Source organism: Colobus angolensis, unplaced genomic scaffold (assembly GCF_000951035.1).
Source record: "Colobus angolensis palliatus isolate OR3802 unplaced genomic scaffold, Cang.pa_1.0 Scaffold204, whole genome shotgun sequence".
Lineage (NCBI taxonomy): Eukaryota > Metazoa > Chordata > Mammalia > Primates > Cercopithecidae > Colobus > Colobus angolensis.
Window position 1 is genome coordinate 1,364,380 of NW_012115200.1, and position 19,757 is coordinate 1,384,136.

The 19,757-nt window shown below is 47.3% G+C and overlaps 1 protein-coding gene and 1 pseudogene across 2 annotated transcripts in view; one reads left to right on the forward strand and one right to left on the reverse strand.

Moving 5' to 3' along the window:
* Positions 1-9,066: 9,066 nt before the first annotated feature.
* LOC105511766 lies at positions 9,067-9,538 on the reverse strand (annotated as a pseudogene).
* A 4,152-nt stretch (positions 9,539-13,690) lies between these two features.
* Positions 13,691-19,757, forward strand: part of GLRX3 (glutaredoxin 3) — a 43,425-nt gene continuing 37,358 nt past the window's right edge. For both annotated transcript variants that reach the window (XM_011941958.1, XM_011941957.1), the window contains exon 1: positions 13,691-13,822. In XM_011941958.1, the coding sequence (XP_011797348.1) occupies positions 13,731-13,822 (92 nt within the window). In that variant the 5' untranslated portion in view covers positions 13,691-13,730. The remainder of the gene's footprint in view (positions 13,823-19,757) is intronic.

A 19,757-nucleotide genomic window follows, 5' to 3' on the forward strand; every position in this document is an offset into this window, starting at 1 on the left:
TTGTAACAATCCAGGAATACATCTTTAAAACAAAAAAGAAAGTAACAACCCACTATTTTTCAACTTTCTTTTCTTTTCTTTTTTTTTTTTTTTTGACAGAGTTTTGCTCTTGTTGCTCAGGCGGGAGTGCAATGGTGCGATCTCAGCTCACCACAACCTCTGCCTACTGGGTTCAAGCAATTCTGCCTCAGTCTCCCGAGTAGCTAGGATTACAGACATGCACCACCACGCCTGGCTAATTTTGTATTTTTAGTAGAGATGGGATTTCTCCATGTTGGTCAGGCTGGTCTCGAACTTCTCCCCACCTCAGGTGATCCACCCGCCTTGGCCTCCTAAAGTGCTGGGATTACAAGCGTGAGCCACCGCATCTGGCCTCAACTTTCAAAATAATACCTCTACATGCAGACTTGTAATCTAAGCCAGTGTCCTGAATTATTTTCTGACATTGTAAATGTGCTTTTTAAGGACGATAAAGAAACAGATAATTATTTAATATCAAAAGACTTTAGGCCAGGCGTGCTGGCTCGTGCCTGTAATCCCAGCACTTTGGGAGGCTGAAGTGGGTGGATCACTTGAGGTCAGGAATTCGAGACCAGCCTGACCAACATGGTGAAACCGCATCTCTACTAAAAATAAAAAAAAAAAAATAGCCAGGTGTCATGGCCGGCACCTGTGATCCCAGCTGCTCAGGAGATTGAGGCATGAGCATCGCTTGAACCTGGGAGGCGGAGGTTGCAGTGAGCCAAGATCTCACCCACCACTGCACTCCAGCCTGGGTGACAGAGTAAGACCCTGTCTCAAAAAAAAAAAAAAAGTCTTTATGACCAGTGCAAATTAGAGATCTATAGGACACACTGTGTAATGTATATGCCCAAGTCCATCTCACAATGGTACTATAAACACACACTGTATACAGAAGGTAAGAATTTTATAGTCTGTCATTTTGCATTTTCTTCATAGGTGCTGTTGACAAATAAAAATATTAAGAAACCACAAATGTACCTTCCAAAGTCAATAGCTTTATGTTTGACTGGAAAGTACTGTCTCCCATCTTAACCTACCCCTGCTTCTAATAGCTTGACAATGTTTGTTAAATGCCACACACGAATGTCCTTTCTAAGTCGTGCTTTGTTTCAACAATAGATTGAAATTTTACCATGATGTTTTATATTTCATCCTAAATTTTTTTATTTTCAAGTGTATGAAGTCACATTGGTTATGTCTGATAATCCATTTTGGACATGTATTTTCATATAAATTATAGGACATTTTTGCCTCTCAGTTCTCACAACATAGTAAGGAAAAAAAACCCAGCATGTGGCAATATGACTGATGTCATGTTAGTGTGTGGTTGGAAATAATAAAGATTATAAATGACTCCATAGGTGTAGAAAATAAGGGGAGAAGACTTATTGGGGAGAAGTAAAAAAGCTTGTTTTCTTTATGCATAGCAGAAAGAAGGCACCATGACTGATATATTACTATTCACCTTCTTTTTATTTCTAAGGGGGTTTTTATTAACCCCTTTTTATCAATCAAAATAAATTGATTGCCAGTGAATGCAATATTTTCTGACTATTTGAAATTATATAATGAAAGCAAAGACATGTAAACTCACATACTACATTTGCTGACAAACAAAAGACAACCTTCCCCCCCTCCAAAAGGATTGCTAAATAGTTAAAGATTGTTATAGCTATCTCTTAAAAAAAGAACATTTTAGGCCAGGCATGGTGGTTCTCACCTGTAATCCCAGCACTTCGAGAGGCCAAAGCAGAGGATCTTTTGAGCCCAGGAGTTGGAGAGCAGCCTTGGAAACATAGGGAGACCCCAATCTCTATGAAAAATAAAAATAAAAGTATCTGGGTGTGGTGGCGCACGACTGTGGTCCCAGCTACTCGGGAGGCTGAGGCAGAGGATCCCTTGAGCCTGGGTGGTCTAGGATGCAGTGAGCCATGATCACACCACTGCACCCCAGCCTGGGTGAAAAAGCAAGACCCTTTTTCAAAGAAAAGAATATTTTATTTAAGGATAGGATTAGGCCTTGGGATTCCTTTGGAATTCAACTTCATCCAGCTGTGTTAGTGGTCATGTAGTCATTAAATAACAGAATACTGTTATTCAATAAATATATCCCATCATAAAAGGACATGTTTCTTTAGGGCAAATATAGTTATGACCAATCTCAGTCCTGGGCAAGGAATTATATACTTACCTGATTCAAGAAGGGAGAAAACAGGGTGGTCAGGAATACATCTGTGATTCACTCCCTCAAGAGGCAGTCCGGTGACATGGTTTGGCTGTGTCTCCACCCAAATCTCTTCTTGAATTGTAGCTCCCATAATTCCCACGTGTTGTGGGAGGCAATTGAGTCACGGGGGTGGGTTTTTCTTGTGCTGTTCTCCTGATAGTGAGAAATCTCATGAGATCTGATGGTTTTACAAAGGGGAGTTGCCTGCATAAGCTCCTTGCCTGCCTCTATGTGAGACACGACTTTGCTCCTCCTTTGAGTTCCGCCATAATTGTGAGGCCTCCCCAGCCATATGGAACTGTGAGTCCATTAAACCTCTTTCCTTTATAAATTACCCATCTTGGGTATGTCTTTTTTTTTTTTTTTTTTGAGACAGAGTTTCACTCTTATTGCCCAGCTGGAGTGCAATGGCACGATCTCAGCTCACCGCAGCCTCTGTCTCCCAGGTTCAAGCGATTCTCCTGCCTCAGCCTCCCAAGTAGCTGGGATTACAGGCACCCGCCACCACGCCTGGTTAATTTTGTATTTTTAGTAGAGATGGGGTTTCTCCATGTTGGCCAGGCTGGTCTGAGACTCCCCACCTGAGGTGATCCACCCGCCTCAGCCTCCCAAAGTGTTGGGATTATAGGCGTGAGTCATCGCGCCGGGCCAGTATGTCTTTATTAGCAGCATGAAAACTGACTAATACATCTGGTCACTCTTAGCATAGTGACATAGAATGTGCACAAACTAAAAAATAAGGGTTTCAACCTCACTGGTGAGAGCATTCCTCTTGGTGTTCTCCAGGAAGAAGGCCAGAGAGTTTGGGACAACAGAAATAAAACAGTGGTTTTGAAAATGGGGCCAAACTGTGCCCCCCGTGGAGGGGCTGAGGAGGAGGGAGCAGGGCACTGAGCCCTCTGTTTGTTCGGCCTCTGGGCTCTCTGCCTCCCACCATCAGCCCTCAGGGCAGCTGCTGCTCACTGGCCACCTGGCTGCTGATGGCCTTGGTGACCAGCAGAGCTGCCCTGTTGTGTCTGTGCAGAGTCAGCCAGATGTGGCTCAGCACAGATCTTTCCCTCGGTTTCATGGAGTAAAAGTTTCCTCATTAGGGCCCCACACATCCGTCTCTCATCATAGGAGGGTGACTTTCTTCCTGCTTCCACTTCTTAGTCATTTCACCAGTGATGAACTGGAAAAAGAACATATATGTTATGGTGGGAAAGTATGAAAGTAATGTTGGCATGGAGTGTTTCAATGAGATGTTTCTTCTGATTAAAGCATGTTTCATATGATGGGCAAGTAACAGATACGACCTCAGACGTAGGCTAATCATGGAGTCAACAGCAAGCTTCCACTTGACTCTTACGAAATTAGCTCCCTCACCAGAACATTCCTGCTGTATTTCTTTCTTTCTTTCTACATACCATCAGGCAACTGGGGCCTATGCATCCTTTAAAAATTAGTGGTTTGTTTTTTCTTTTCTTTTTTGGTTTGTTCTAGAAGAAGAAATTTAAAGCCAGCCATTGTTTTACAGAAAAATCATCGTGCCATTGAAACCCAAAGTGTGCCATCCAATCTGGAGGCCATGGGAACCATGAATCCTTTCAGAGTTTGAAGCAAATGCAAAACTGTTCACGTCATCCTGGGTTATTTTATTGTTTCACCACCTTCCTGAAATGGAACTCGAACTTCATTTAGAGTAGCTCTCTGGCACGCTGGCACGGGGGCTCCCAGAGCTGAGCGAGCAAGGGGTGCCATAAGAACCAGGCGTTCTGCCCTGACCGGCCCACCTCACTCTCGGCAGAGGGAGGCATTTGTGGTGGGCCAATGTTTATGCAGCTTCAGCCTGGACAACTCCAGAAGAAACTCAAGAACACAAATTTAGATGATTAACAAAATAGTCTGTGTTCCATCTTCCTGCACTGGGGGGAAATGTCACTTGTTTTTTAGAGGAGAGAGAGAACGGGAAGGAAGCCACTGCAGGTGTGGCAGACGTTGGAGGACTCCGGGCAAGTATAAAACTGCTGTGGCCACTGATTTAACTAAGTTTCAACCAAGTAGCTTTTCACGTTGGGTGACATCTGCTACATGCTAGAACTAGCTATGGAGTCTGTGCTTTGGCCCCAGCTTGGAGCCCAGAACTATTAGCGTGTATCACCGAGTTGTGTTTGTAAGGGTTGTATATATTTTTAGTGTTTCCCAGACCTTTCTACCCTGATTGCCTTCCACAGGTAGGAGCCGCTGACTGTACCTGGTGCCTGAGGCCACTCCAGTGGTCCCCTCTGGGAGGTGATGCTTCTGTGCAAAAGCAGCCTGTGAAAGAATGTCAAGGTCAGCGGAAGAGAGGGCACACGCCTTCCGAGGAGGTGGTGTGGGTTGGGACCCAGTGTCCTGGAAGGGACCTCCTTCAGGCGAGAACTCTTGAAGCCAGATAGCATGAAAGAACCTGAGTATAGAACTTCTGAGGTCTCTAAGGAATTACATCTGATTCTATAAGAATCAGAAGTTTGTTGGCCAGGTGCAGTGGCTCACACCTGTAATCCCAGCACTTGGAGAGGCTGAGGCAGGAAGATCACTTGAGCTCAGGAGTTGGAGACCAGCCTGGGCAACATAGTGAGACCTCATCTCTATTTAAAAAAAAAAAAAGTTTGTGACACCAAGGAAAGCTCCTCTGTGTCCTTAGTTTCTTAGATATGAAACGTGAACTACAAATAACAGCAGAAAATTAACTCCAGCTGGACTTGGAGGATAAATACACATACACACACAATACTATTTACATATAAAACATTGTGACTCAAAAGGAGAGAAAATGCAGCTGCACGTAAACATCCGTGGCAATTAGGTATACACCCTCAGTGACCAGCAAATAGCATTCGGTGTGTCTGGGGTGATCGCCGCAGAAACTGGGCCTTCGGTTAGTAACGACGCTTTGGAAGCGTGCATGCCAGTCATAACATGTGGAGGGCTCTTCCTCTCTCCCTCCCTGTGTTAACATGCTTTCCTTTGGCCAGCACGGTCTTGATAAATCTTGCAGGATCTCAAATAGCCTAGTGAAACGGGAAGAGAAGAAGAAGGTGTTAAAAGTTTGCAGGTCAGGGGAAAAGCACGTGTTTTGGGTGGGTCGGCGGAGCCTCCACAAATACAGCATCAGTTTGTGTGAATTCTCAGCTGTGGTTTCTCAGGTTGGATAAAGAAGCCGCCCAACAAAGGCTGCTGTTTCGCCCGCCTGAAGAGGCACTTTTGCCACCTACAGCCTGGAATGTGGCACTACAATTCGCGCCCAACTCTCTGGCTCGTCCTGGGTGGGAGAGATTAGAATCTATGCAGGGAATGCAAAATGGGCAGGCAATTCCAAGGTGAGTTTTTCTTCCCTCCGGTAAATTGTAAACAATTAAAAACATGTTTGAAAATTATTTTAACTAAGTAATTTTTGGAGATTGCAGCAGCTGGGTTGGGATTTATGAACTACATTTCTTACAAATACATTTCTTCTAGAGAACTTCCCGTGGGACAGAATCACTTTTCCCCTTGCATAACAGTCCCACAACTCAACCCCAGGCTAGACCGGGCTACTGGGTCCACACTTGCCCAGACAGTCTCAGCTTCTTGGGGGAAACCAGATTACTGTGAAGCCATCAGATAAGACATATTTCTGAAAAGAAATGGAATGTATTTTTATTGGCAAAGCCAAGATGAAGTATGTCTTGAAATCTGTTTTACAAATAAAACTTACACATAAATTGTCCATCCACTGCTTGGAAATCTTTTTTCATGTTTGAGGAGCTGTCAGAGGTCTCTAATAAACCGTGAGTCTTATTTAGTTTACTGGATATGTAATTCTTCTTTTCTTTGAAAATAATTATTTTTCAAGCAAGTGCAGCAAAAATACAACCAATAAAAATCTAGCTATGACAGCATAAACAACCTTTATAGCACGCATATACATAGACTTCTTCCAATAAAAGCAGTTCCTGGCAAGAAAGGGAACAGAAAATTGGCTGATGTGTTCCCAGATAAGTTCTGGACTCCTAAGGGCTGAGAGAAGAGTCCTCACAGCCCATCCCCAACTCCCCATCCCAGACCGGTCCTTGGTTAGGGAGAGGGTGGGGGGTCCCCATTGCCAGAGTGGCTTGGGCTAAGGAGAAGGGATGGGCTGCTCTCAACGTGGAGTCAGGGGAGACCCTTCCCAAGGCCCCTCCTTGGGGCCAGGAAGTCTGCTGGACAGAGGCTGAACCCCGCTGCAGGCTCCGGAGGACGGGTGGGAGACCGGCCACTGTTCAGACTCCTCATTCTCGTTCCAGGCCAATTGTCCCCGCGGGAGGGCGGTGCCAGGGTGGGTGGCAGGGCTGGGGGTGGGGTAGGTGTCAACTTCGGATAATCTGGTACAGGCGTTCTGCTCTGGGTTGGGTCGACCCGGTTCGCGGGGAGGCTGTTTGTCCCGGGCCTTCCCATCCCGCGCCCTCCCATCCCCAGCCCTCCCATCCCGAGCCCAGGCGAGCAGCGTGGGGGGTCGGGGCGGGGCTGCTACCCGGGAGCCTGGGGTTGCAAGTTCTCGGCAGACGTGCGGGTGCTCATTTATGCTTTTTATAGTAGCTGGAGAAGATGTTATCGCAGCTTGAGAACAGAAATTAAAATATGTATCCTTCAGGTGCAAATCTACTGTACTTACAGTTTTACTGTTTCTCTGCAGGGGGGCTCCATTAATCTTGTAAGAGTGAAATTCCTAAGGAAATTAATTCCCTCCAGTTGGGGTTATTCTCAACTGGTCTTTGGGGGCGGAGTAATTGGAATTTAAGAGTCGCTCTTAAAAGAAAGGAAACGTTGGCCATTTTACTCGAGTAACAACACTTTTTAATATCAGGCTTTACTCTTTAAAACACCTTCGCCTTTCTCTCCCTGTACCTCTTTGTGTTTCTGGGCTTCCCTCGGTAGGGTTTACGAAGACCCCCATCAGGTGGGACCTCCCCTCCCAGTTTTCCTGAGGCTGACCCCACATTCCTCTCCACATGGGTTATTTGTGGCCCCCCACCCTCCTCCTCCCACTGCGCAGGCTGAGGACCACGGGACCACAGGAGAGAATGAGGCACCATGGAAAGTTCGTGGCCAAATCATTTCCTTGCCTGTTTAGGAGCAGTAAATGTTTGTTGTCATCACCCAGCAAAATAATTACCACTGAATTTCTCGCTCTCTCTCTCTTTCTCTCTCTCTCACGCACACACACCCCCTTTAAAATACAGTCAATTCACAGGCAAGAGGTGAAGTATTTTTTTGCTTCCAGGAAAGTCCAGGAAAGCATCTTCCTCTGGAGCTTCAGGTTTCCCAGGCCCAAGCTTCAGCCCCCAGGCCCATAGCCCCAGGCCCTTATTCTTCAGGCTATGGGACCCCCACCACCACCACCAAGAAGGAGCAGAACATGGCTAAATGGCTAAATGTGGGTGTGGTGGCGCACGCCTGTAGTCCCAGCTGCTTGGGAGGCTGAGGCAGAAGAATTGCTTGAACCCAGGAGGCGGAGGTTGCAGTGAGCCGAGATGGTGCCACTGCACTCCAGCCTGGGTGACAGAGCGAGACTCCCTCTCAAAAAAAAAAAGAACATGTCTAAATGAATGGTCATACAGAGAGAGGATGGACTTTCCAGGGCACTGCTTGGGGCAGTGAGTCCTGGCACCGCCCCTCCCCTGCTGTGGGTTGGGCAGTTTTCTGAGCTATACAGTGGGGCGTGGGCAGTGTGGTTCCCACATCATCAGCTTAAGGGGGTGCTGAATGATCAATACGGATGTTTACTTTTGGGGGGTTTTGGATAGCTGAAAAGTGCCATCTACCAGTGGGCACCGGTGTATCCCACAGCTCCCCAAAACCTGGCTCAGCTCAGGGCAGAGCCTAGTAGTCTTGTTCACGTCAGAACGTCAGAGCTCCCAGAGCTAGGAGGAGCTCATCTGCTGCCTCTGGGCCTCTTGATATCAACAGTGACAACATGGGCTCAGGAAACAGAACCCCAGAATGAGGCCTCAGCTGTAGCCTCAGAAGCAAAAGTTTTTCTCTGACCTTCTCCTGCCCTCTTGTCCCTGCCCTTCATTCTGCTCTGAGGCTAGCCAGAGAAACAGGAATCCCTCTTCCCTTAGGCACAACACAGAAACCAGAACCCCTTTTCCCCAAATAATTACTCTAACTCCCTGCCCCCCAACACCCGAAAATCCAAAATTCTCTATGCTCCCTAATACACTGTATCCTATAGTAAGATCAGCTAAATAAGCTGACCCCACCTTTCCTGTGTAAAAACACAGAACTCAACACCCCAACTTTTCTCTGTAAAAACTGGCCACAGAGCAGGCATGGTGGCGCAGGCCTGTAATCCCAGCACTTTGGGAGGCCAAGGCAGGTGGATCACTTGAGGTCAGGAGCTCAAGAGCAGCCTGGCCAAGGTGGTAAAATCCCATCTCTACTGAAAATACAAAAAATTAGCCTGGTGTGGTAGTGCATGTCTGTAATCACAGCTACTTGGGAAGCTGAGGCAGGAGAATTATTTGAACCTGGGAGGTGGAGGTTGCAGTGATCCGAGATCATGCCACTGCACCCCAGCCTGGGTGGCAGAGCGAGACCCCATCTCAAAAACAAACAAACAAACAAACAAACAAAAACTGGCCAAAAAGAACTGTTCTGACCTATCTTGCTTGAGTGTAGGTCATAAGACCCCCATTCCAGAGAGGGTCTTGCTCCTTTACCCAGAAGGAAGGAGGCTGCACAGAGGCCAGGAAGAACCTGAACACCAGACAGGCCTTGCTGGGTTTTCGCAGTCAGTTCTTTTTAAAAGATAAAACACAAAGTCATATTTATTAGAGTTGTCCACAGTCAGCAATGGTGACCTTCTTGCTGGTCTTGCCATTTCTGGACCCTCATGCCTTCTTTCACCTTGCCAAAGACCACAGGCTCGCCATGCAACCACTGAATCTTGGCAGTGCAGATGCAAAACTGGGAACTCTATGTGTTGGGTCCAGCATTTGCCTTGGACAACATGCCGGGTCCTGTATGCTTCAGGCTATAGTTTTCATCATCAAATTTCTCCCTGTAGATGGACTTGCCACCAGTGCCATTATGGCGTATGAAGCTAGCACCCTAACACATAAACCTGGAATAATTCTGTGAAAGCAGGAACCCTTGTGACAAAATCCTTTCCCTCCAGTGCTCAGAGCAGGAGAGTGTTCTGCTGTCTTTGGAATCTTGTCTGCAAACAGCCTGAAGGGCTGTTTGATGGCCCCAGGGCTTACCATTGATGGCCATGTTGAAGAACATGGTGGGATTCACCATGGCTGGTAGCAGGAGGTTCCTGCGGCGGGGGGTGGGGGGGGGTCAGCATCTGCGAAGCCCCTAGTGAGTTCTGCTAGTGTAAGAGCACACCCATTTTGTCCAATCGTATTTCTACACAACTGTCCATACTTTGTTGAACCTAAGCATAAAAATGGACAGTTTTCCCTGTATCTCTGAGTCTTCACGAGTCACGTGAAACTGTGATCAAATAAATTTGTATATCTTTTCTCCTATTAGTCTGCCTTATCAGTGATTTTCAGCAAACCATCCGAGGGCTAAGGGGAAGCTTTCCTGTGGCCCCTACAATAATAAACTACAAAAAGGGCGAAAATGGAAGTGTTATCCAGGAGTTTTCATAGCATTTTTCTTTTTAAAGAGTCTGCTCTGCAACTGGTTTGTGCTACTTTCAGCAAATTCCACTTAAAAGAAAAATCAGCAGGCCAGGCACAGTGGCTCATGCCTGTAATCCCAGCACTTTGGGAGGCCGAGGCGGGCGAATCACAAGGCCAGGAGATCGAGACCCTCCTAGCTAACACGATGAAACTCTGTCTCTACTAAAAATACACAAAATTAGCCAGGCGTGGTGGCACGCACCTGTAGTCGCAGCTACTTGGGAGGCTTAGGCAGGAGAATGGCGTGAACCTGGGAGGTGGAGCTTGCAGTGAGCCAAGATCGCACCACTGCACTCCAGCCTGGGTGACAGAGTGAGACTCCATCTCAAAAATAAATAAATAAATCAATAAATGAATAATTAAAAAAAAGAAAAGAAAAATCAGCATTTATAAACAGCCACATTTGAGGGGTGATTACTGTTTCTTTTGAAAAGGATTCACTATAGCACATTTCCCCTGTGCAATACAATTTCATAATTTTTTAAATTCCAAAAGCAGTCCATGCTATTGGAAAACATGCAAATGACACAAAGAAATGTGTAAGCGAAAGTGAAGGGCCTCCCTTCAGCTCTCCTCTGTTTCCGCTCTCTGGAGGCAAGCTCTGAAAATAATTTGGGGAGCATCCTTCTGGAGACCCTTTTCTATGCACCATTCACTGATACAGTTATGTTTTATTTACATTCAATTCTACTTAAAAATGATAATCACAGGCTGGGCGCAGTGGCTCACGCCTGTAATCCCAGCACTTTGGGAAGCTGAGGTGGGCGGATCACTTGAGAACAGGAGTTTGAGACCAGCCTGACCAACATGGAGAAACCCCATCTTTACTAAAAATACAAAATTAGCCGGGCGTGGTGGCACATCCCCGTAATCCCAGCTACTTGGGAGGCTGAGGCAGGAGAATCGCTTGAACCTGGGAGGCGGAGGTTGTGGTGAGTCGAGATCACGCCACTGCACTCCAGCCTGGGCAATAGGAGCAAAACTCCATCTCAAAAAAAGAAAAGGAAAGAAAAAAAAATGATGACCGGAATGTGTATCTTGTTTTATGACATGGTATCTTTTTCTTTTTTTTGACATGGTGTCATTTTTCCCTCCTATTGCATTATTTTCATAGTAAACTTTAAAATCTTATTTACATTGTTTGTAACTAAACTTTTTATTTTAAAAGAACTGTAGATTCACATACAGTTGTAAGAAATAATACAGATCCTGTGTACACTTTCTTACAATGACAACACCTCGCAAAACTGTAATATTACAACCAGGATGTTGATATTTATAAACAATCCACTGAACTTTTTCAGATTTTCCCAGTTTTACTTGTACTCGTGTGTATGTGCGTGTGTGTGTGTTTAGTTTGTTTGTGTTTTTGAGACAGGGTCTCGCTCTGTTGCCCAGGTGAGTGGGCAGTAGCAGTGGCAGGATCATGGCTCGCTGCAGCCTCCAACTCCCAGGCTCAAGTGATCTTCTCACCTCAGCTTCTCACCTCGCTGGGACCACAAGTGTGAGCCACCATGCCCGGCTCATTTTTTTTTTTTTTTTTTTTGTAGAGACTGGGTCGTCCTATGTTGCCCTGCTGGTCTCCAACTCCTCGGCTGAAGTGATCTTCCTGCCTGGGATTTCCAAAGTGTTGGGATTACAGGTGTGAGTCAGAGCGCCCAGCCAAGTTCTAACAATTTTATCATGTTTAGTGTGTGTTCCTACCACCACAGGCAAGATACAAAATGGTTCCTTATCATTCTCCCGTTGCATTTTAAATAACATAATTTACTGTGTTCAATACCATGTATTTCTCCAGGTGAGGTATACATGTGACAGGCTCCAAAAGGCCTCTTTTAATCACCACAGTACTGCTGCCCAAGAAAACTCAAGGGCCACGAATGAAAGTTGTCTATGAAATTAGACATTTCTCAGGAGCCAAAGGTAAAAGAGGCCAATTTAAATAATATATTTCAGAAAACCCAATATATCCAAATATCCTCATTTCAACATGTAATCAATATAAAAAGTATGAATGATATGCTACGTTTCTCATACGAAGTCTTTGCAATCCAGTGAGCCCAGTCCTCTGGCAGCTGTTAGCGCAGACTGAGCGCCTCCTATGTGTCTGACTCTGATCCAGGCACTGAGACACAGACCAGCTTTTGCCCTTTGAGAACACAGGCCAATGGAGGCGACAAACACAGTTCTAGAACATGAGACAGGCCATGGTAGAAGCAAGCACAGGGGGCCTGGGAACACCTGGCTAGTAGGGAAGGCTCTGTGGGGGCTTGGCCTCAAAGCCCAGGGACAGCAGGGGGACCAGTCAGAGGGAGTCCCAGTGTCTGGGTGGGAGCGATGGTGTTCCCTGAGATGGGAACCAAGAGGAGAGGCACTTTGGAGGGAAGGCCCAGTGTGGTTTGGGGATATCCAATAAAAGATGGCCCCTCCTCAAAGTTAATGGATGCTGGGCTCTGGGGTGCAGGGGAGGGTTCTGGGCTGGCTGTTGAGGTTTCCCTGGAGGTTGATGTCACTGGGGGAGTGGAGATAACTCAGGCCAGAAAGTGTGTGGGAAGCATAGGGATACAGAGTATGCCACATAGAGAGCCCACATCAGGGAGATTCCCAAGGGAGAAAGACAAGCCACGGACCACCTGAGGAGGCCAGGCAGGAGGAATGCAGGGATCTTGGAGCCAGGCCCCCAACCCAGTGGACCCACCCAGCAGCCCCTTCTGTTCTGAGGTTACAATGGGTGATGGCTCGGTGGGGCTGCAGTGAGTGGTGGCAGGCGCGGAGGCCGGGGAGGAGGGACATGCTGTGGGCTCCAGGTTCAGGTCTGAATTCAAGACTGAGTTGGAAGCACCCTGTCTGTGTTGAAGTTCAAGATCTACCACTTCTGTTCCCAAACCTCCCAGTTCTTCCTCACCTTTATGCAATTTCATTTTTGATAATTTCAGCTTCCTAAATGTACACATCTGATTTCACTTTCACTCACACGTCTCACCCTCACTCCTCCACCGGCCCCTTCTCACTATGACAGACCCAGGAGACACAGGAAGTGCAAGGAAGGTCTGAAGCCCCAAAAGCCAGGAGCCTAAGGAGTCAAGTGCCCTGATAGCCAGGAACCCTGACACCCAGGAGCCCTGACACCCAGGAACCCCAACAGCCAGAAGCCTCTACCACCAGGAGTCCTGACAGCAAGGAACCCTGACACCCAGGAGTCCCTACTATAGCCAGAAACCCTACCACCAGGAGCCCTGACACCCAGTCACCCCGACAGCCAGGAACCCAACAGCCAGAAGCCTCTACAACCAGGAGCCCTGACAGCAAGGAACCCCAACACCCAGGAGCCCCTACTATAGCCAGGAAGCCAGGAACTCTAACACCCAGGAGCCTCTACAGCCAGGAACCCCCACAGCCAGGGGCCTCGACGGCCAGAAGCCACTATAGCCAGAAGCCCTTACAGAGCCAGGAGCGCCTACAGCCAGGAGCCACTACAGCCAGGGAGGCCCGACAGCCAGGAACCCTGACAGCCAGGAACCATGGCAGCCATGAACTCCGGAAGCCAGGAGGCCCGCAGCGGAGTGCCCAGACCTGGCAGGGTCAGAGCCCCTCAGCGGGATCCAGAGCCAACCAGCGGGATCCAGAGCCACCCAGCGGGATTCAGCGCCCGCTGCCAAGGCCCTTTCTGGGTTTTCTCAGGCTCTGCAGCGTCAGCGCAGGCAGGGGCGGGGCTTTCCCTCGCGCAGCCGCTAAGCTCTCCGCGGCCCCGCCTACATCCGGCCGCCGGCACTCGACTGCTTCTGGCTGGCGGCGGCAGCATGGCGGCGGGGGCGGCTGAGGCAGCTGTAGCGGCGCTGGAGGAGGTCGGCTCAGCCGGGCAGTTTGAGGAGCTGCTGCGCCTCAAAGCCAAGTAAGCGAGGCGGCGAGCGGCAGGAGTGAGGAGCCGGCGGGAGAGGCCGCGAGACCGGGCCGGTGTGGGGCGGCGGGTGGCCCAGCCCGGCTCCTTGGCGCTCGGCTCGCTTCGGCCTCGGGGGACCGGGCCCGGCGCCACCCGTGGATTCCCCCGAGCCTCCGGCGCTGACTGGCCCGAACCGCGGGCTCCCCGCCCCGGAACAGCGAGCAGGGCTCGAGGCTCTCCTCGCAGCCCCGGCCCCGGCCCTCGCTCCGACCCCGACGGCTGTCCAAGCCCGGGGGACGCGACCTTCCCGTCCTCTGGCCTGGGCGGCCCCGCAGCGGGACGGAGGCGGTGACTCAGCCTTGCTGCAGCGGCGGGACGGGGGACGGGGCGGTGCCGAGACCCCGGCCCACCGCGCCACGGAGCGGGGACCCATGGCTGCGGGCTCCACCTTTCCTGTGCCCGCGGGGAGGGAGCTGCAGACCCGTCGTCGGCCCATTGCTCTTCAGCCTCCCTTCAGGAACGCCCCTGTCGCAGGAAGAGCGGCTAGGGAAGGCCCCGCTGCATTAGCTAGGCCTGGCTGCCTTTTGAAGTCAGCCTTTAAAGTTTGTTGGTCAGCAGGTAGCCTCAGACTTAACCTGTTGCCGCAGACAGATTTCCTGTTCCATGAACTGGTGTAGGGAGAGAGAGTCTGTTCAGATTTGGCGCCGGTGTCAAGTCTTCCGTCCCCGGGAAGACAAAAGAAGATCCTCAGGAATGCATAGGAAACGTTTTCTGGGTGGACTAGAAGCTCTGAACGGCAAGCATGCTTACGAGTAAATGCTTACTGGCGTGCGTGTGTGCGGGGAAAGGTCCACGCGTGGACTCTCCGTGATAATACCACCTCACATTGTAGACTCCTCCAAGGGCTGAGTTGTTCTCTTAGTTGTATTAATAGCGGTTGTTATGGGAGCTCTTATGTCGGATTGCCTGGGATCCAGTCCCACTGCAGCCACTCGCTAGCCATGTAGCCCCTGGGCACACTTCATACCCAAGCCTCAGTTTCCCAACGATGAAATAGATCATCACCTATTAGTACCTCAGGGTTGTTGTGCGGGTTAAATGAGATGACGTACGTAAAATACAATTAATACAATGCCTAGTATGCAGGAAACACTCAGTAGATGTTGGCCCTTAGGTAGGAAGCAGAGTGGTTCATGGAATTTACAGGCAAAATATACTTTGTTTTGTTTTGTTTTTGCGACAGGGTCTGGCTCAGTCACCTAGGCTGCAGTGTAGGGAAGTGATCACAGCTCCCTGCAGCCTCCTCCTCCCAGGAGGATCCGCCCACCTCATCCTCCCATCTTAGCCTCTGGAGTAGCTGGGACCACAGATGCTCACCACCACGCCCGGCTGATTTTTATATTTTTTTGTAGAGACGAGGTCTCCGCGTTGCCCAGCCTTGTCTCGACCTTCTGGACTCAAGCGAGCTATCCTCCTCAGCCTCCCAAAGGGTTGGGATTACAGGTGTGAGCTACCACATCTGGCCAGAAATGCTTATTGATCCAAATTTTGTTTTGTTCTGTTTTCGAAACAGGCTGTTGCTCTGTTGCCCAGGCTGAGTACAGTGGCGTGGTCTCGGCTCACTGCAGCCTCTACCTCCTGGGTTCAAGCGATCCTCCCACCTCAGCCTCCTGAGTAGCTGGGACTACACGTGCGGTCCACCACGCTGGGCTAATTTGTGTATTTTTCGTAGAGACAGGGTTTCTTCATGTTGCGCAGGCTGGTCCCTGGAACTCCTGAGCTCAAGTGATTCGCCTGCCTCGCCCTTGTAAAGTATTGGAATTACAGGCTTGAGCCCCCGTGACCAGCACTGTTGATCTAAATTGAGTGAAATTTTGCTGACTGAATTTGAATTAGAGGCAAGTAGTACTCTGATTCTGCAATGGAGAGTGCAGGTGAGATGGGGTGTTGCCTTTGGAAATAGGGAGGGGTGAGAGTTACTGACTAATGGTTAGAAATGCTTTATGGGGGTGATGAAATAACACAGCTCTTTAGGCATTTCAGGTTTACCTGGGAAATTATTAACGAAAAAAAGCAGGGGTTGTGGGGGGGACATGTGACATTTACTCACTGATGGAAGCTGGGCTCTGACTCATCCAGTACAGATCCGCACAATCACGGGAGTCACCAAAAGTGACCTCTTGAAATGAGCAGGTGGTCTTGTGTGGACCTGCCCTAAGTAAACGTTTTGAATTTACCATCACCTGAAAAGACTGTTTTGTCTATGTGTTTTATATGTTTGTTTTAAATGCTTCATGTTTTAAAAAGTCCTTAAACTATCAAAATGGAAAAAAGTTTTTTTTTTTTTTTGAGACAGTCTCTCTCTGTTGCCCAGGCTGGAGTGGAGTGGAGTGGAGTGGCACAATCTTGGCTCACTGCAACCTCCACTTCATGGGTTCAAACGATTCTCATGCCTCAGCCTTCCAAGTAGCTGGGATTGCAGGTACCCACCACCACGCCTGGCTAATTTTTGCATTTTTAGTAGAGATGAGTTTCACCATGTTGGCCAGGCTGGTCTCGAACTCCTGACCTCACGTGATCTGCCCGCTTTGGCCTTCCAGCGTGCTGGGATTGCAGGCATGAGCCACCGCGCCTGGTCAAAATGGATAAAAGTTTAAATGTGAATACCATTTGGATGTATCCTTGCCACTGGTTTGTACTTGAAATGACCCAGGAAACAATGTACACTTTCCTTAGTGACTATTTTAAATGGACACACGAGAAACGATGTGTGGCATCTGGGGAAGGAGCAAATTTCTGCAGCTTTTTTGGTGAAGATGGAGACATTTAAGAATATTATGGTGGCTCACACCAGCAATCCCAGCACTTTGGGAGGATGACTTGAGGCCAGGAGTTTGAGACTAGCTTGGACAACATAGTGAGAACCCATCTCTACAAAAAATAAAAAAAGTAGCCAGGCATGGTGATGCATACCTGTAGTCCCCAGCTACTCAGGAGGCAGAGGTGGGAGGATTGTTTGAGCCCAGGAGTTCCAGGCTGCGGTGAGCTGTGATCCTGCCACTATACTCCAGCCTGGGTGACAGAGTGAGACCCTGTCTCAAAAAACAAACAAAAAGTGCCTGAATTTTAGTACTTGTGTTGATGTAATAATTTTAAATGTACTTTCCAAATCATTGCTTCTCCAATTTTAAAATTTGACATGAATTGAAATTTTTTTCTTTTAAGTAATTGAATCAGATATTTACATAAGTTGCTGAAATCTCAGCTGGTCTGTACAATGGGGTTATTAATATCCATTTGCAGAGTAAGCAGGTTTGGTATATGATATGTATAATAAGCAGTAGCTGGTATTATCTGCAGATGAATGTAGTAGCAGAATACTATAATAATTGAAAAACAACTATTTGCTGATAAAGAGCTGACGTTTATTACGTTGTCTAAAATTACATTAGTCAGGATTTGAATGTGGTTTTTGTCTGATGTTTTTCTCCAACAGTGCACCAGGCATACGGGGCTATCCATTAAGATGGAAAGAATACTGTAACATATAATCCAAAAGGGGATAATGTTTATATTTGTTTCAGATATAGTATGTCCTTATAATACTGGACATTATGTGCTTAATTGAGAATGGAAGTTAAGCATTAAATAGGAGAATATTGTGGATAATTTCAACTAACAATATCATGTTTTAATGTTTTCAAATGTTTTATATTTTTGTTTCATCTTCTCAACATCCCAGAGTGTTGGTTATTGCTATTTTACAGATGTGGAAGTTAAATTACTCTTCAAAGCCGTGTTAGTAATAATGAAACTGAAATGAATTCTGTTTCTATAGCATACCTTCTTTTTTTCTTTTTTACTTATTTGGACTCATACTGTTATAAAGTTTGGTAACCTACTTTAATTTTTGAAAAATGTAGTTATATTAGTATTACTGTGGCATTGAAAGTTCTTTGAAAATTTGATTTGTAATGGCTTTATAATATTTTCTTATGACCATTTAAAAACTATTATTGAGCATCAGATTTTTCTGATTTGCTATGTAAAATAGTGGGAAAATATCCACATACAGAAAATCTTTTTCTCTTAATTACTCCTTAGGATTGATACTTATGTGTAAGAAATTTCTGAAAGGTCCCAATTTAATTTTTCCATTAGGACATGAAAGTACTTCTCATTGTCCTTTTTATCATTGAATATTATGATTTAAACAGTGCTTTTGTTGGCTGGGCACGGTGGCTCATGCCTGTAATCCCAGCGCTTTGAGAGGTGAATGCAGGCGGATTGATTGCTTGAGCCCAGGAGTTTGAGGCCAGCCTGGGCATTGGCAAAACCCCAACTTTACAAAGAACAAAATATGGCTGTAGTCTGGGAGGTGGAGGTGGGAGGATCACCTGAGCCCAGGAAGTCGAGGCTACACTTGCCTTGCACTCCAGGCATTAAAGTAAGACCCTGTCTCAAAAAAAGAGAAAAAAAATTTTTTTTTGGTCAATTTGGTGAAAAATGATATCCCAGCTTTATAAAGAAATTGAAGTATTACATACAGTAACAAAATGCACAGATCTTAATCGTCAGATGTGATGAATTTTCACAATTGTATACATACCAATAACCACCATTCACAGGAAGAATGTAGAACCCAGGAAGTTTTCTATCTCCTTTACCCAAACGACTGATTTCTTACTGTCACCGTAGATGAGTTTTCCCTGCTCTTGGACTTTGTGTGAGTGGAATCATACAGTTCTTTGTCTGTGGCATCGTTTGCTCACATATTTTTGAGCTTCATCCATGTCATTGCCTGTGTTTGTAGTTGGTTCCTTTTTACTGCTGAGTTACATTCCGTTGTATGAATGTCTATCACTTTCCCCATTGGCGGGCATCTGGCTGATTTCCAGTTTTGAGTTACTATGTATACGGCTGCCGTGAGCATTCTTGCAGGAGACCTCTGAACCTCTGTTTTGTTCTCGCCATCCTTAGGCAATGGAGCCTCCCTGGATCCTCTTCATTGCTGGAGGCTATGGTGGGCAGAGGCTCCTGAGGGAGGATTTTGAGGGATCAGGCCTGTGTTCTAGTTTTAGGGCCAGAATTCAGTTCCAGGGCCCCAGACAACTGCAAGGAAAAGACTGAAAAATGTAATCTAGCTGAATGCACAGGAGGAAAATGAAACAGTGCTTGATTGAAACAGCACAGTCTTTGCCTTGGACCTGAGGCCTCACCTACTCAACCGTTGAAGTTGCTGAGTTGTGCTGGATGCAAATTAACAGCCAGTGATTGGGGGCTCCTAGAATGTGTCCTTCCCTGCCTTAGGTGGGTCTTTATTTGGAGCATCCTGCTTTCCTTTTGTGTGCCTGTGGACACTCTCCCTTCATCAGTCCTACCAGAGGTCTCTGCTCTCTATTTTCCTATGTTTCGACAAATGACCTTGCTTCCCACCTGAGAGAAAACAGGACTTCAGGTAGTATCTCCCCGAGCCCTCCTTCCACTCCCACGTATCCCAGCACTTACCATTTATTTGTAGCCTTACCATTTCTTCATTCCTTAGCTCCTGACTCAGAGGAGACTGCCTCCTTCTTCTGCAAGGTAAGCTCTTCTCTGCTCTGGATTTCCCCTCTCCTGCCTCTTCTGAGTCCTTGCATCCTCAGCTCTCTTGTGTCTACAGCCTTTCCCTCTCCATTTGCACTATCCCCTGGTAAAGTAAACATATGAAGATTTTCTTGTATTAAAAAAGCCCATCCCTTGATTTTGTTTTTCCCTCTGCCTGTACAGATCTCTTAGAGTATATCTCTTCTTCCTCATCTTCACTTCAGTCCTCAGTGGACTGCAGTCTGACCTGTGCTGCTGCTATTCTATTGAAGTTACTCTCTCTGTTAGTTGCCCTTTCCCACTGCATTGGATGATTATCAGTCCCTCTTGACACTCTTCTCTTGACTTCTTTGAGACCCTT